The 15,546-nt window shown below is 47.0% G+C and overlaps 5 protein-coding genes across 5 annotated transcripts; 3 read left to right on the top strand and 2 right to left on the bottom strand.

The window, feature by feature from the left end:
- Nucleotides 1-312: 312 nt before the first annotated feature.
- PSV08DRAFT_376347 (Alpha/Beta hydrolase protein) lies at nucleotides 313-1,985 on the top strand (the record flags this gene model as incomplete). The annotated part of the gene is made up of 2 exons (XM_014218559.1): nucleotides 313-906; nucleotides 957-1,985. The coding sequence occupies 2 exons, from the start codon at nucleotides 313-315 to the stop codon at nucleotides 1,983-1,985; spliced, it is 1,623 nt and encodes a 540-aa protein (XP_014074034.1).
- A 935-nt stretch (nucleotides 1,986-2,920) lies between these two features.
- On the top strand, nucleotides 2,921-4,721 carry PSV08DRAFT_213926 (major facilitator superfamily domain-containing protein; the record flags this gene model as incomplete). Its single annotated transcript, XM_014218560.1, has 4 exons — nucleotides 2,921-3,463; nucleotides 3,540-4,184; nucleotides 4,246-4,372; nucleotides 4,437-4,721. The coding sequence occupies 4 exons, from the start codon at nucleotides 2,921-2,923 to the stop codon at nucleotides 4,673-4,675; spliced, it is 1,554 nt and encodes a 517-aa protein (XP_014074035.1). The 3' UTR covers nucleotides 4,676-4,721.
- Nucleotides 4,722-5,422: 701 nt separating this feature from the next.
- On the bottom strand, nucleotides 5,423-6,387 carry PSV08DRAFT_358142 (uncharacterized protein; the record flags this gene model as incomplete). Its single annotated transcript, XM_014218561.1, has 2 exons — nucleotides 5,423-6,228; nucleotides 6,312-6,387. The coding sequence occupies 2 exons, from the start codon at nucleotides 6,385-6,387 to the stop codon at nucleotides 5,423-5,425; spliced, it is 882 nt and encodes a 293-aa protein (XP_014074036.1).
- A 1,948-nt stretch (nucleotides 6,388-8,335) lies between these two features.
- Nucleotides 8,336-12,152, bottom strand: PSV08DRAFT_367406 (cytochrome P450; the record flags this gene model as incomplete). Its single annotated transcript, XM_014218562.1, has 7 exons — nucleotides 8,336-8,399; nucleotides 8,562-9,924; nucleotides 10,306-10,307; nucleotides 10,598-11,110; nucleotides 11,180-11,548; nucleotides 11,622-12,004; nucleotides 12,057-12,152. The coding sequence occupies 7 exons, from the start codon at nucleotides 12,150-12,152 to the stop codon at nucleotides 8,336-8,338; spliced, it is 2,790 nt and encodes a 929-aa protein (XP_014074037.1).
- Nucleotides 12,153-13,031: 879 nt separating this feature from the next.
- PSV08DRAFT_242745 (uncharacterized protein) lies at nucleotides 13,032-14,672 on the top strand (the record flags this gene model as incomplete). Its single annotated transcript, XM_014218563.1, has 4 exons — nucleotides 13,032-13,464; nucleotides 13,517-13,905; nucleotides 13,955-14,352; nucleotides 14,405-14,672. 4 exons carry the CDS (start codon nucleotides 13,032-13,034, stop codon nucleotides 14,670-14,672), a joined length of 1,488 nt encoding a protein of 495 aa, XP_014074038.1.
- Between the last annotated feature and the right edge of the window lie 874 nt (nucleotides 14,673-15,546).

The raw sequence follows: 15,546 nt of genomic DNA, 5'->3' as shown, positions 1-15,546 counted from the left end.
ATGCAACCAGCAGCTCATCACATATCGCAGTGGGGAACTAAGGAGATAGGAAGAGGCAAGGTGGGGCGAGGGCGGGGCTGAATCAGTTGAGAGCAGATAACATGATCCGAAACGGGCAGGGATGTCGGCACATTTTATATCACCGTCTTCAAACAGGTATTACCGATATACTCAAATCAAGAAAGCAACCCAATCAGATTGAAACAACAAAGTCTCCTCTAATTTCAAATATTTATTGATTTGAATTCACCGGACCATTAGGCACAACCCAGTAGTAAACAGACGTTAGAAATAACTTATTCGCTCATTTCAATGTCATCGCCTAAGATTCAGCTCCAACAAGGGACAGTCGTAGGGACTGTCTTACACGAAAAGTACCCTCACGCAGTTGAGGCATTCAGAGGAATTCCATATGCCTTACCACCGACCGGTGACCGTCGGTTCAGGCCTCCAGAAAAAGTAGGAAAGGGTGAAGGGATTATAGATGCAACAAAATTTGGGCCCAGAGCTCCTGCACAGCAGTTCGTCAAAGTAGGACCGACGTTGGACGAAAGCGAAGATTGTCTGACTGCGAACGTGTTCCGTCAAGCGGGAACAGAGCAATCTACAGGGCTTCCGGTTGCGGTTTACTTGCATGGAGGGGCTTTCAATCGCGGAAATGCTGCTATGCATGATACTGCGTCAATGGTTGGGTGGTCCGAGAAGCCTTTCGTTGCAGTCTCGTTTGGATACCGGGTTGGGGCCTTGGGTTTCCTGCCATCGAAACTCAGTGCTAAAGAGGGTGCGCTTAATTTGGGCTTGAAAGATCAGATATGCCTGTTTGACTGGGTTGAGGAGAACATTGGGTCCTTTGGGGGAGACAAGAACTGTGTCACTCTCATAGGTCTCTCAGCTGGTGCACATTCGGTATGTTCAATCATTTCTCTCTGGGCTGCTCAATTGCTCATGCCACGCAGATTGGCCACCATCTACTCAACTACGAAGAGGGCAAAGCACCGAAATTTCATCGAGTCATTATCGAATCTGGTGCTCCAACATCCCGCGCCGTCCGCAACCCAGATGCGGAAATCCATGAGATGCAGTTCCAAGATTTCCTGAAAGAAGTCGAATGTCCACCATCACTCCTCGAGTCCGAGATCTTCACCTACCTTCGCAAACTTCCCACCTCAACCATCGCCAAAGCCCAAACTAATGTTTTCCAAAAATACAACCCCAGCTTACGTTGGGCCTTTCAACCCGTAATCGACCACGAGATCATCCGCTGCCGCCCCATCGACGCCTGGCGCACCGGCCAATGGCACAAACTCCCCATAATGACGGGCTTCCAAGGCAACGAAGGTTCCCTATACGTCAACAAATCCATGTCCTCCCCGTCCGAATTCCTTGACTTTTGGAAAACACTGCTCCCACAGCTAAGCAGCGAGGATATAGAAACAATCAACAAGCTCTACCCAGACCCGACCTCGGACCCGACCTCCATCTACAAGGAAACACGGCTGGATCTGGGCGTCGGACAAATGTACAAGCGTATAGAGGCTGCATACGCTCAGTACGCATACGTAGCGCCCGTCCGACAAACCGCCTTCTTCGCCAGCCCAGACGTACCCGTGTACCTCTACCACTGGGCCATGCGCCGCGACGTCATCGACGGCGCCCGCCACGCCGACAACATGTTCTACGAAGTACGGGACCCGGCTGTTTGCTCGGCGCTGCAATCGCAAGATGAGTTATCTGGCATCCTGCATGCGTATGTCACGAGTTTTATCTGTACGGGGAGTCCGAATGCGATTGAGGGCCGGTATGGAGGGAGGCCGGAGTGGGAGAAGTATCAGAGGGAGGAGGGAAAGGTTATGATGTTTGGCAAGGGGAATACAGAGTTGATTGGAGGGGGCGACGTGGGGGCTTTGGCGGAGATGGTGAGGGATGAGTATGCGGTGCGCGAGAGTGATTTTTGGTGGGCGAAGGTTGAGCTTTCGCAGCAGTGAGTTTGGTATATGGGGTAAGGGTTATGTGGAGTTGGGTTGGGTGTGGTATTAGAGCTTCATACTGGTGGCTTGGGTAGGCTTAGTGGGAAAGCATATGGGTGGCTTCGTCTGTTCAATCATGTCACCACTTTCTCATCGTATTTTCTGACTTCAACCCCGCATTTTTCGTGCGATATTATTTCATTCCTCGGATTCATCATTATGTACGATAATGATGCAAGTAATTCGCCATCTCAATATCTTGGCAAAACATGTTATCGGATGTTTATGTACCGCCGGGGAACACTTCTGATAGAGGACTGGGCGTATATGATACGGTTGTTTGCCTCAAGAGTGGGCCAGCGTTGATAGGACAATGTAGCCAAGACGCTATCAATTACAAGGAATGGGAAGTTTTGCTCAAATCATCTTCTTGTGTGGTCCCGCTAACGCCATCTAAACTGCCCATACAGGTTTTTGTCCTTACAAATGGTTGAGTTATCTTAACCAAACGTAGTATGCCGCCTATTTAGTGCAGAAGCACGACTTTGCATTGCATATACTACCCTTGTCTCAACCTTGCAATAACCCACATTCTCCAACGGTCTTTTTGGAAGTGATGTTGCATTTACTTCGAGTGCAACATTCCTCCGATAACGAGATAGAGAGGAAATGCGGTGCACAGCCGATTCCGATGTAACCGGAAGTATTGATAAGGTTCATCCAATATCTCTTTTATCATGTGGTATCTTTGTAGGAGTCTTGCGCATCAAGCTGTATCAAGGTTCATTTGATCTTGGGTACTCCAAGACACGCGAATAAACGAATCCCCGCAGCCATAAGGTCGTTCCATCCAGCTCTTCACAGTTGCAAACTCATCCCTAACCTGTGATCTTCCAATTGCAATCATGAAAACCACCACCGACCTTCCCAAAGAAGATGGCAAGGAATCAGCCATGTCAAAAGACATCGAGCTCCAGCAAACTCACGCTTTTGACAGCGACTCTCTGAACAAGAAAGAAAGCAACATTGAAGGCCAAGTAGAAGATCTCGATGAAGCAAACATATTCCTGAGACAGCACAACATCACACCAGAATACATAGCCGAGCTGCTCGACAACGAAGCAGCCAACAAGCGCGTATCCAGAAAAGTCGATCTGCGTTTACTACCCCTACTATGCGGCACCTACTTCCTCCAATTCATCGACAAGCAAGCGATCAGCTACTCCGCTGTCTTCGATCTATTCGAGACAACCGGTATCACCGGCGCGCAGTACTCATGGCTCGGCTCCATCTTCTACTTTGCCTACCTAGTCGCTGAGTGGCCGTCCGCATATCTCGCCCAGCACTTTCCCACCGCGCGCGTAGTGTCCATCTACTGCTTCTGCTGGGGCTCCATCATGCTCATCACCGCTGCGACGAACAACTTTGCGGGATTTGCGGCTATGCGGTTTTTGCTGGGCATCTTTGAATCTGTTGTTACGCCTGCGTTTATGATGGTGAGTTCTCAACATCCAAACTATTCTTCTCCCAGAACGCCAATCAATGCTGAGCGTGATTTTTCTTGGTGGCCAGATTGTAGGCATGTGGTACATGGGTGACCAGCAACCCGCTCGTGCAGGCATGTTCTATTGCTTCAACGGCATGGGCGCCGCCATCGGCGGCATCCTTTTCTACGGCGTCGGCTACGCCAAAAACTTCACCGTCTGGAAAATCATCTATCTCATCTGTGGCGGCATGACGGTGCTCTGGTCCTTTCTCCTCTTCTTCAAACTCCCCGATAACATCATGTCCGCGAAGAACTTTTCGGTAGAAGAGAAGGCGCTGCTGATTGCGCGCGCGGCAAAGAATCGCACTGGTGTGTACAATCGTACTATCAAGCCGCGCCAGATTCTCGAGGCTTTGACGGATGCGCAGATTTGGTTGCTTTTTGTTTACGTTCTCTTGAATGAGGTTATTAATGGTGGTATGTCGAACTTTGGTAAACTGATTATCAAAGATGTCGCTGGTGGCGATGCGTTGCGCACGACACTGTACGGTATCCCTCAGGGTTTTGCGCAGGTATTTTGGGTCTTTACGGGTCCGTTTCTCGCGTCTCGTCTGCCGAATGCGCGGACTTATATGATGGCGCTTTACCTCTGTCCTACGATTATCGGCACCACGTTGATATGGCAGTTGCCGCGAACGAATCTCGCAGGGTGCCTCGCGGGCTACTATTTGGTATGCATTTCAATCAATTCCGCGAGTAGCTAGGACCGGCTTTGCTAAAGAGTAAACTCAGGTTGGCTCGTATGTGGGTGGACTTGTAATCGCACTTCAGTTTCCCGCATCCAACGTTGCCGGATATACGAAGCGGACGACGGGAACAGCGTTTGTTTTCCTGGCATATTGTGTTGGAAATATCATCGGTGAGTACCACTTCCGGCCCCCAAACTTGTGGCATCCCTCGATTGACCTGAGCCAAACCCTTAGGGCCCCAAGCATTCTTAGCCAAGGAGGCCCCCATCTACGAAACAGGTGTGAGGACAGTCTTGGCTTGCTCAGTTGCCCAGTTCTTTTTAGCATTCGCCATACGTGCCTTGCTTGCGCGACGAAACGCCCAGCGTGACCGGGAAGAAGCTGAAGGCTTGCAACATAGTACTGCCAGTGAGATGGGCGTCATCGAGGATGCTACCGATTTTCATAATCGGAAGTTTCGATACAGGCTATAGATAAGATATTTAGTGTGTAGATATTACTTCAATGATTCCTTGTACAGACCTTGTTCCTTTCCCCGACGTTTCTGATGGACATTTTCGCATATATCAAACACTAATGCTGACGGGCCTGCATGGTGACATTCCCAACCCCCTCAGATTTCAGAGACCAGCTTTCCCACAAGAATACTCTGCATTTTCGACCCATACTAAAAGCTTGTTGATTAGTCTGGCTTATTGGGGCTCGACTAAAAGTTGAACTTCGGATATTTCTTGGAGTAATGTCAGATAGAATAGGTCTTGGACATGTGTAGTGTTGAGTGCCAATCTTGTACAGTTTCAAGTGAGTGGATGTTAAACAATTGTGAGAGAAGGGCTTCAGTTTCCGGGTTGCTACCGTATACACATTGGATCAAAATTTGCAAAATAACATACTAAATTTCTCACCAACTGTGCATATGAATGCTATGTACATACTTGAAGGGCTACAGCTGACTAGAGCGATTGTGTACTCCATGGGCAAGGGTATGTGACATGTTAATGGAAATATCTTATATTCATTTGTGTGAATATCGGGATGTAATACATTCTGAGAAATGAAAACAGATAACTCTGTCTTATTCTGATAACCAATGTTGAAAAACGGTTGCCAGAGGGGCATCCTAAATAATTCGGTGCAGAATACAACAGTACAAGCCAATGCAGCGATATCTGTGAAACCCATCCTTTTCCCCAACAAACGATTTCTGCTGACAAAACCTTTCACCGTCGATCTAACATTGTCTTTTTGAGCAATTCCAGTGTTGCGATCCATTGGTCCCGCGACCTGCTTTTCCAGACTAACAAGCCCATGACCCCAACAACCACACTACAAGGTACTGCTTTCTTGGCAAATCTTATTGCAACGTGCTTGAAGAACAAATTCTGCTTTTGCCTAACCCGCTTCACATGCTCCTCTCTCTTGTTCTTTGTGGGAAATGGAACCTTAGGTACTTCTTTGTCCAGAAACTCGCATAGTGGCTCCCAGCCATCTTCCAAGCGGAATTCAAGCAATTGCTCTTTGGGAATTGCAGCTCGAATCTCGGCATAGTGTTGCTTGTACCGTTCCTTGGCCACTCGCCGCATTTCATTCACGTTTTGCACGCCGTAATACCCCAGCATGATTTTGCGAATTGTCTTGCCGCCATTCAGCCCATACAGCGGTCCCAGTACATTGATAACAAGGTCCGCACGCAGTCCCCATGTGGTGCTGAAGATCGCCTCTTCCATACTGTCATACCATGCATCGATATCGCGCTCTACCAGGATCACTTTCGCTTCTGGGTACGCCTCAATAAGCTGCATGGCGAAGAAGGATCCCATATCAGTGACGGCTTCGTACGGTCCAAAAAGAATATCCCAATCAGCGCGTGTAAATAGTGCTCCTGTGTATGTCGGAAGAGTAGGAAAGAAAGAGTCACAGGCCTTGTTGAAAAGCTGCCATTCGAGAGGCGAGCTGAGCGCTTGAATCCCATGGTGTACGCCTTGATATCCCAGCATTTCAAGAGCTTGGGTTATTGAAGCTGAACCTGTTGTTGTATGCCCACATCGGTCAGTTCATCGAATTCCCTATGTGATATGGCATTTGAAGTCATGGATGGGGTAGACTCACCAGTACGTGTCATGCCTAATGACAGCACCTTCAACTCTCGCTTAGGGCGAATAATATCGGAAGCTGATTTCGCCATTGTTAGTGAACCAATTATTTTTTTCACGCAAAATATCTTAGCAAAAGGGTTTAGATAGTTTTGAGGGAAGGCTGAAAGCTACCTTCAACATCCGCAATTACAAGTAAAAACCATTCTCTATCGTTCTCTTACCACTGCAAACTGTAGGCAGTCATCCCTGAGCAGTCCATCAGCCAGAACATCAACCACGTGGTTGAAAGAGTGGCAGCCAGTCTCTCGTCGATTCATTTCATCTTGTATTGCCGAAGAATAGCCACGCCCTTTGATCTGAGCCATCACTGACTGAATCTTGAGCTGATCGTATCGGGCCAACTACCTTTCGGGCCGAGTTGTTAGGGCGCTGCAACACTATCCAGAAACTCGGCCGCGGCTTCGACCATGCGACAGATGACTCGTAAATCGCCAATCAAGTAATCGAATAACTAATTTGAACTTGCTCCGTGTTGCATGGCGGTCTAGCAGTGATGACAATATTTGTTTCATAGTTTTACTTATACCTCAAAGGGTAGGAGACCATCACAGCAACGGCTAACTCAAAAAAATCGGAATAAAGCGTAGTTCCAGGGTGTTGTAACAAGGGATCGGGTGATATTAGGAAAAACACCCTGCAGGCTTACCCCAGACCCTTGGCCAATGCTTCTCCGCGGATCGAGGTTCCTTTTTTTATTGATATCTAAGTTTCACACCTGCAATTAATCAATGTGTTAGACGCTAAAAGATCTTTGCGGAACCGGGTGTTACCGCTTCTGTCATAGAGAACGAAAAATGATGGGAAAATTCAGTTTACCGACAATACATGCCAGTAGCCATTAAAAGAATAAGGTGAATAGGGGTCGCTATAAGCAATCTTGCCTGTTGCATTCACTGTGCGATATCTCCTCAACGCCTTCATGTTGCAATTAAGTAAGTCATGCTTGACGTCTTCAACAAAAATTGGAAAATATCCCCGCTCTACTACTGACACATGCAATCCATTTTTGTCCCTGTACGATAAGATGGATCAGGTAAGTGAACAGATTTGCATTGATGTCACGAGACTGAAAAAATCAATCCGCTATAACATCAATCACTTAGAGAACCGTACTGCTTGATAACGTAGACCATGATAGTAAACCGGCCGATATATCGATGTAAACGAATTAAGGAAGAGGAAACTATACGATATGCAGCATTTTACACGTCAAGTTTGATCAACCCGATCCACCCGATCCATCTCTATAACACGTCGCATAAAACCCATGGTCATTTACCGACAACAACGATGCAGATAGAATGCTTATTTGCGTAAGTACTGCGAACCAATCGAAAGAAGTTGAGAAGCACGTGGGGGAACTACGATAGCCTATTTTGCGTGCATATTTGAGACAAGCATTCCCAGTGAAGATCTCCTCGGAAGCGAGAATGCTTGTACGTGGAAAATAAGCAAGTTGCTTCCAGGGCCCGGAATGCGGAGCTTGACTCTTAGTACGAGCACGCTAATCGTGTGTTCGGTCCGACCTTAGTGGTTGGGCTCGTGCGTCTTTGGACATTGCCATGACTCGAGGCATGGGGTCTGTATCGATCACAGGCGAATGGAAAGGGAATCTTCAAAGATTGTCTGAGGTCATATTCATCGCCGAATTCGCAGTGCATACAGGACTGCAGGTGAGTTGATAGGTGGAATTTCAATTGGTGCTAAAGCTATTAGCAAAGGCTTATGATATTACATACCATTGATACATTTCTAGATTTTGTCATGCTCTGCACTGTCGTTCAGACTTGCTTAACAAAATAGCTAATTAGCAGTTACTTCTCCGTGTACGTGAAAAAGACAATGTTGTGATATGAATTCATTGTTCTTCAATGTAGGGACAAAAAGCAATTTGAAATATAGTCGACCAATACTTTTGACGAAAATAAATCTGACGTAGCTAGCTCATGATATCTGTTCAAAACCTCAAAATCAACACTATTCCATAGCAACCCTAAATCGACATCTGACTGCAGCATCTCTGGCCACTGGACTTCCGGGACTACACACAATGGTGAAGTTGTGCCAGTCTCGCTCTAAATCAATGTCCAGCCCCTCGATCGCATCGTATCTCTGTATCATTCGAACTACCACATATCCAGCCTCTGTGAGTGCAAACTGCTGCCCAATGCATATACGTGGTCCGCCATTGAAAGGGACATACTGCCATGTCGTTCCAGGTCTCTTCGTTTCCCACCGCTCAGGCACAAACTCGTCAGCATCTTCACCCCACAAATCTTTCCGTCGGTGAAGAACATGTGTGCTGAAGTTGACCTCTGTGCCTTTGGGTACGAAGACGGGCATATTTCCATCCGGACCCCCGCCTGTGGGAAGAGTCGTATCTCGTATGGCACATCGCGAGTTGAACGGTACAACCGAGTGTAGGCGTAACGTCTCATTTAAGACGTGTTGGAGATAGGAGCATCCTTTGAGTTTCTCAAATGTTATACTTTGCCCAACTGTACTCGAGTAAGGACCAAAAGTATCGAGAATTGTTTCGCGTAGTTTGATGTAAGTCCGTAGATTTCGCACGAGGCAATAGAAGACCCAAGCTGCAAGGGATGCCGTTGTATCCCTGCCAGCGGCTAAGAGTCCCAGGACTTGTTCACGTACTTCGGCGCGGTCAGAGCAGCGGGCACGCAATGACTCCAAGAAATCGTAGCGGAGTTTGGAGGATCCTTGCTCTCGGGACTGATCAGCTGCATTGATGGCGTTGTCGACAAAGTTGTGCAAAGTCTGAATGCATTGATTCAATTCCTTATTTCCGTATAACCAATAGAGGCTTCGCAGTCGCATCCTCGTTCCCAGTATGCTCAACATGCGCTCGAAGGAATGACCAAAGTCGTCTTGCTCATTCTGAATCTGTCCATGTCCATTGTGTTGGATGGAGAGAAGTGATTTTAGAGAATGTGTACTATGGCCAAGGAATAGCTCGGTTGCTGAGTCCATAGTGAGACGCGGCAACAGGGCGGCCAAACTTACAGGTGCCGACCACACTCGGCCATCGTCGTCAATTGTAGACTCTTTTTCAGTTGACTCAATGATCTGAAACATTATTTGGATGTGTTCCTCAAGCAGATCAAGCCTGGAGATACTATCTCTGGTGAAGATAGGTCGCATAGCCTCGCGGGACCGATGCCAAGCCCTGCCATCTACGGCGAAGATGCTTCGTCCGAGTGCTGTCTTCAGGTTTGTTCTCCTCGCTGTTCCCATGATAAAATCTTCAAACTGTGTTGCGAGGATTGCCTGTATATTGCGCGGTTCGGCTGTGATGAAATTTGATGTACCTAGCAGGGATAGCCCCCAAGTATAACGGCCCATTTTTTCGAAGCGCGCAGCCACGAAGTCAGGTGTCCTTTGCTCTCTGTCAGCTCTCAAACCGTGGCGGACCAAGTCGATACCAAGGGGCCATTGTGTCGGCTCGAAAGGCACCGGACCACAACCGAGTTGGCGCGCTTTGATCAGATTTCCTAGTGGTTTGATGATAGTGACATTGATGATGTATAATAGAAGAGAGACAAAAGCCCCTGGAATAAGATAATTCCGCAGCATTTTGGATGCGTTAGTGGTGGCGTGTTCTGAGAAAGTGGTGGTTTCGATTAGTTGAGCACTTAAGGAGTTTAAATATGGCAATCGGCCACGCATGTTTCGAGAGCACGTCTTGTCCACGTGCATGACACTAAACAAGGGGTGGGTGACCATTCAAGGTATTCTGTCCTATGCTAAATTCGAGTCACTAGACCTATACAGGAGAAAGGGTGGAGAATCAAGTAGTAATCTCTCTGCTTACTGAGGACGATACTATAATTGTTTTGATTTGAACACTGCTATATCTACTCCAATAATCTCTCCCACTGGCAACATCTGAACCTTTTCTTGTTAGAAACTATGGAAATCTTTCCTGTCACCTCTATTGATCAAAATCAGGCACAGGCGTCAGGTTAACAAGCAGAGGTAACTTTTCCCACACCAGATAAGTCCCTTGACTGTTCCACCAGTCGTTCTCAGGATCGTGCAGCTCCCAGTCAAAATACCGCACGAGTTTCTGTAGACAGGCATTGTTAGTTTTTCTTAACGAATGTAGTCGGAAAATAGTGAACGAACCGCCATAGTAAGTGACATCTCAGCATAGGCCATACTGTAGTAGCCATAGTAGTCAGCACATATCTCCAGTGCATTTGCTATACGGTTTATACTTACGATCGTCCAATGCAAGCCCTTTGGCCATATGAAAATGGTTGAACAGCAGAGCGGTCGTCATTCTGAAACTCTGAGTCTGGCTCATCGAGCCATCGCTCTGGGTGAAACTCGCGTGCGCGTCTGAAGTTGTGCTCCGAGTGCCCAGCCGCCAACTGGTTGACACCTACAGCATAGCCACCTGGAACCCATTTGCCCTCTATCATCTCACCCTTGCCAGGTACAAATCGCGGCAGCGATCCTGGAGTAGGCGGGTACAGGCGCATGCCCTCATTAAGGCAAGCGCGCAAATATTTGCAGCTAGTGACTGTCTGCATTATCATATCACTGCGCCGTTTGAACTGACTACGGATTTCCCGTTTGAGTTTTTCAAGTTTATCTGGATTGCGCAGGAGCAAGTAAGTCAAGCCAGACATACCGCCTGCAGATGTACCACTGCCAGCCACAATGAAGTTGGATGAAAGCATTACCAATTCGAGGTGATTGAGCTTCTCGTCATTCTCAAGGATGTAAGACCTGTTGGGTGTAGTTGTTAGCACTCTATCGATGATCTAATGCAAATCGGGTATGATTGGGCAGAGTTACATGAAATCCTTGCCAGCATTCTTAGCTTCAACCCGCGCTTTCAGTTTCGCCTCAGTCATGGCGATGTGCTTCTTTCTTGATTCGACAACGTATTTTGGTGTCAACCAGTTAAGAAGGCCCATGAAACCATACTGCACGGCAAGCTGAAACCAGACGATAGCTTTGGCACGAGCCAGAATAGCTTGTATCCATGGTTGATCGGGATTGTTGACACAGCCTGACGGCTCGCCAAACGCCAGATCAGATACGATATCGAATGCCACGAGGTTGTACCAGGTCGTCATGTCGAGTGGTTCTGTTTTACACCGTTCATGCAGCTTCTGGACAAGATTGTCTGAGTGATCTTGAAAGTACTTTTCCTGTTCGCGTCTAATGTTTTGAAAAGCAACGTCAGTATGGACTCATGACACCACATCGCATGGCATGAGAAAAATTGACTTACAATGCCCTTTGACTAAAAGCAGGGTCTATAGCTCTTCTTAGCCTTAGGTGTCTATCTTGATGCTCAGTCATCAGGCTACGCCGGCCACCAATGCTCGCTGGAGCGATGCCTCTGCCATCTAGAGCTTTGACAAACTCTGGATTTCGTTGTCCGTATATCTTTTTCCACGCTCCCGACGTCGTATATGAAAGTTCATCAGGAGCGATTCGCACAACAGGACCATATTGATCATGAAGTTCACGTATCTTCCAGCTAATTCGACCTTTCATGTTCGTGTAATTCCATGGCAGGCGAGAGATAGCCCAGAGCTTTGGCCCAGGATAGCCAGCTAGAGGACTCAGATAAAGATTGTACACTACCTTCCCCGTAGCATGAAGTAGAATCTGGCCAGTACTGTGAGGTGAAATGGCCGGTATTTCTAAGATTGAGACTTACGAAAGCGAAAATGCCAGTGATGATGTTACGAAATGTGAATAATGTTCCTTGGGTGAATTGATGCGCATCGGTACCAGGCAGTGCTGGTTTTGTCATTTTGTTCTTGAGCAAGAGATATCCAATTGACAGAAAGTTGGGAATGTGTCCAGCCCAGAGATTGAAAGAAAATGACTAACAGCAATCGAACAGCCTACGGCAAGTTCAGCTGGAACGAGTCTGGGAACGCGAAATCCATTCTTCTTGCGATTTTCAGCTTTGGAGTACGATAATCGATATTTCCGGGTATTTCAGGAAAGATCAAGCCAATCAAGAGTTTGCAATTGGACACGCCCTCACGACCTGTGTAAGTTCAGTAAACAGTGGCGACGCTAAGAAAGAATGGTAGTAACCAGCTCGGAGAATTACTTCGGCCCTTGGTGATCGGACCGATCCTTGCTCCGAGCGTAGCGTGCAGACCGTTGCAACCGGAGACATGGATTCTGTATAGTCCGGTTTTTGTGCGCCATGAGAATGTGGGGGCAAGATGGTCGAATAATTTGATTGGCAAACCAATCATTGGTATGAGCTTCAACCACGTGGTAGGGAGTCAATGTAGTACTACCCCAATGACTAGCATGAAAATAGTTCATCCATGCCCCATGCGGTGACACAACGATATTACCTCGTTGCGAGAACAGTCTTGTTATTGGTAGTTTTTTGAAGCTTCGAAGCTTAGGTCCTAACAAGCAATGCGCTAGGTCTTTGCCTATCCATGCAAATCACTTGATACTTCCCAGCATGCCGCAATCGGATATCTGCCTCCGTCCCTTGTTTTCGTAATCGGCCATGGTCATAGATGTGACCTAGATTCTCAGGATACCTTCTTCGTCAACACAGCCATTGTACGATTGCCAGCAATCAATGTTCTTCCTTTGTGTCTCTTGACTTGCAAGCCCTCGAAGGCATCATTCAGAAGCCTGTGAAACTATATCGAAGATGAATAGCGAATACGATAGCAAGACCCTTGCCTTATTAGGGAAGACAATCCGTTTAGAGCTTCAACCGAAGCTCTCAAGTAGGGCACAAATATACCTACAGTTTGATAAAGATAGAACGCAGTTTGACAAGGCTGATTTGCGATTCACTCAGTACTCACGTCCAACATACCTCGCCATTGTCAATCCAGGTTGTCAAGATGACGTGGTCGAAGTTGTCAAGTACGCTCGAGAAAAGAATATTCCATTCATACCCCGAGGCGGCCATCATGCTGTCACCAGTACGATGAGACATTTCAAAAACGGTATATGTATTAACATGCGACCACTCAATCAGATGCAATGGAATGCGGAGAAGCGACACGTCACCATTGGTGGAGGCACCATAACAGATGAATTCGTCCAATACCTGCATGACTTGGGTATGGAAGTGAGTAAGTATGGTACGCTATTCAGATTTTGTATCATGACTGACAGCATGTAAAGATGTTGGATCGTGTCCTACTACTGGTGTAATCGGTGTAGCATTTGGTGCCGGTTTAGGACGTTTGCAGGGCAAGTACGGCTTTCTACATGACAACATGATCTCTTGCAAGCTTTTACTCGCCGACGGAAGCGTGTTAATAGCTTCAGAAACTTCGAATCCAGATTTGTTCTGGGGTATCAGAGGAGCAGGCCACAATTTTGGAATTGCACTTGAGGCAACGTTTCAAGTCTATCCGCAAGCGCACGGAGGCATACATCACACATGGGACTTCGAGTACACCCTAGATCAGTGTGATGAAGTGTTTGAGACACTGAACAGTGTTTCTGAGACCATGCCTGCTGAATTGGCAATATTTGTTCTATGGCTACGTCAGAGTAGTGGTCGCAAGGTATTCAGTCGCATCTCCAACACTTCAAGGTATCGCTAAGACTTGCTAGCACATCATTCTCGTTAATCTAGTATGGTCTGGACCATTGACGAGCGCAACCACTTACGCGAAAATCTTTGAGAACTTGGACCCTGTTCTCTACAATGGACCGAAATCTGTGCCCTGGCCGGAATTGCCATTCTCGACGTATAAGGAGATGAACAAACTTTACTGCAAGCCGGAAATTTGGCTTAAGGGCCCTAACAAAATGATGGGCGCCACTTGTGTGGAGTCCTTTGACCAGAGGACCACACGCGAGTTCTTTGAAAGTGTTAAAGCTATGAGCGAAGAGTGGGAAGGACGGGGCTGGTTCGGCGCAATGTTCGAATGTCTGCCAGATCAGCGTGTTCGGGAGATATCTCATGATGCCACAGCGTTCCCATGGCGCGGAGGATCAAATCATTTCCTGTGAGCTGACTGCGTTCGTCTGTATTCGATCCAAAGGCTAACATGAGAACAGTATGTTGAACGCTACACCGGCACGGATAGAGGATCGACAAGTTTTTGAGAAGCATCTTGACTACTGGAAACAACGCTTCATCGACACGTCTGGTTACGGCCGCTTGCAGCAATATGTGAATTATGGGAACAGCACAGCCACCATGAAGGATCCTCTCGAGGCACTATATGGCTATGAGCCGTGGAGGCTAGAGAGACTCAGGTGTCTCAAACAAAAGTATGATCCAGACAACCAGTTTAGATGGTACCAACCAATTATCGATGCATGAACTTTCAGTATCTGGGTTGTATACTGCGCCCATCACAGAGTATGAAATTTAAAGTATGAGTAGCTCAAAATACTGGGAAACGACAATGAAGGGTTGTTGATATTGACAATATAAGATTTGGTCTCACTCTGTGGCTTTTCTGTCATTAGTGAATATCTCGGAATTTGACATGATAGAGATCTGATCACATCGTGAAGAGAGAAACAAATGTCCCACCTTGTACACAGAGGCTCGCAGAATCCTACTATTGGTTCGGTTTCATTCGGTTCAATTCGAAGATCAATGAGCTGATTGCGGCTATAGTGCCGGATGACACTCGTGTAAAGAAGCGATTCATGTCAAGTTTGATCTGCTTAGCAGCTGCATATGTGCGCTTGCTGGATCTTGATTTGGGCGCCGAAATCAAGGGTCAGATGCTTACGATTCATGCAGCCGATTCTAGGAATTCTCCGAAATAAGGGCCTTTAGTGGTCCGAGATTACCCTGTTCAGAGTGGGGGTGACGGATTTAACATCTATGAGAGTAATGTTCTGATGCAGTCTTTATCGCTACGTCGTCGGGAAAGAATATTTCGAGGCTGTCTTTTGCTGGGAGTATAGTCCTTCAAATGGCAGTCGAAGCTATCAATCTCCTTATTCACCAGGAACATGTAAATCCTAAATCGCGGTTCTAATCTATTATTTAAGGTAGTGGTATTCATCCTTTGGAAAAATTGTGCAAAGTCCGAAACAACGCGAGGCCATCGTCATGACTCAGGGCAGTTGACTACTAGTCTTGCAATGTGGAGTAGTTCGACAACGGAAACTCCTATGAGAGCTCTAGTTCTATACTCGGAAAGCCCACTTTGCATGGGTTCTGTGAATGCGGAGCCGAT

This window comes from Bipolaris maydis (assembly GCF_028858645.1).
Source record: "Bipolaris maydis strain C4 unplaced genomic scaffold PSV08scaffold_1, whole genome shotgun sequence".
NCBI classification, from domain to species: domain Eukaryota; kingdom Fungi; phylum Ascomycota; class Dothideomycetes; order Pleosporales; family Pleosporaceae; genus Bipolaris; species Bipolaris maydis.
Note: the sequence above shows the minus strand (reverse complement) of the source record. Positions and strands in the feature narration are given on the sequence as shown.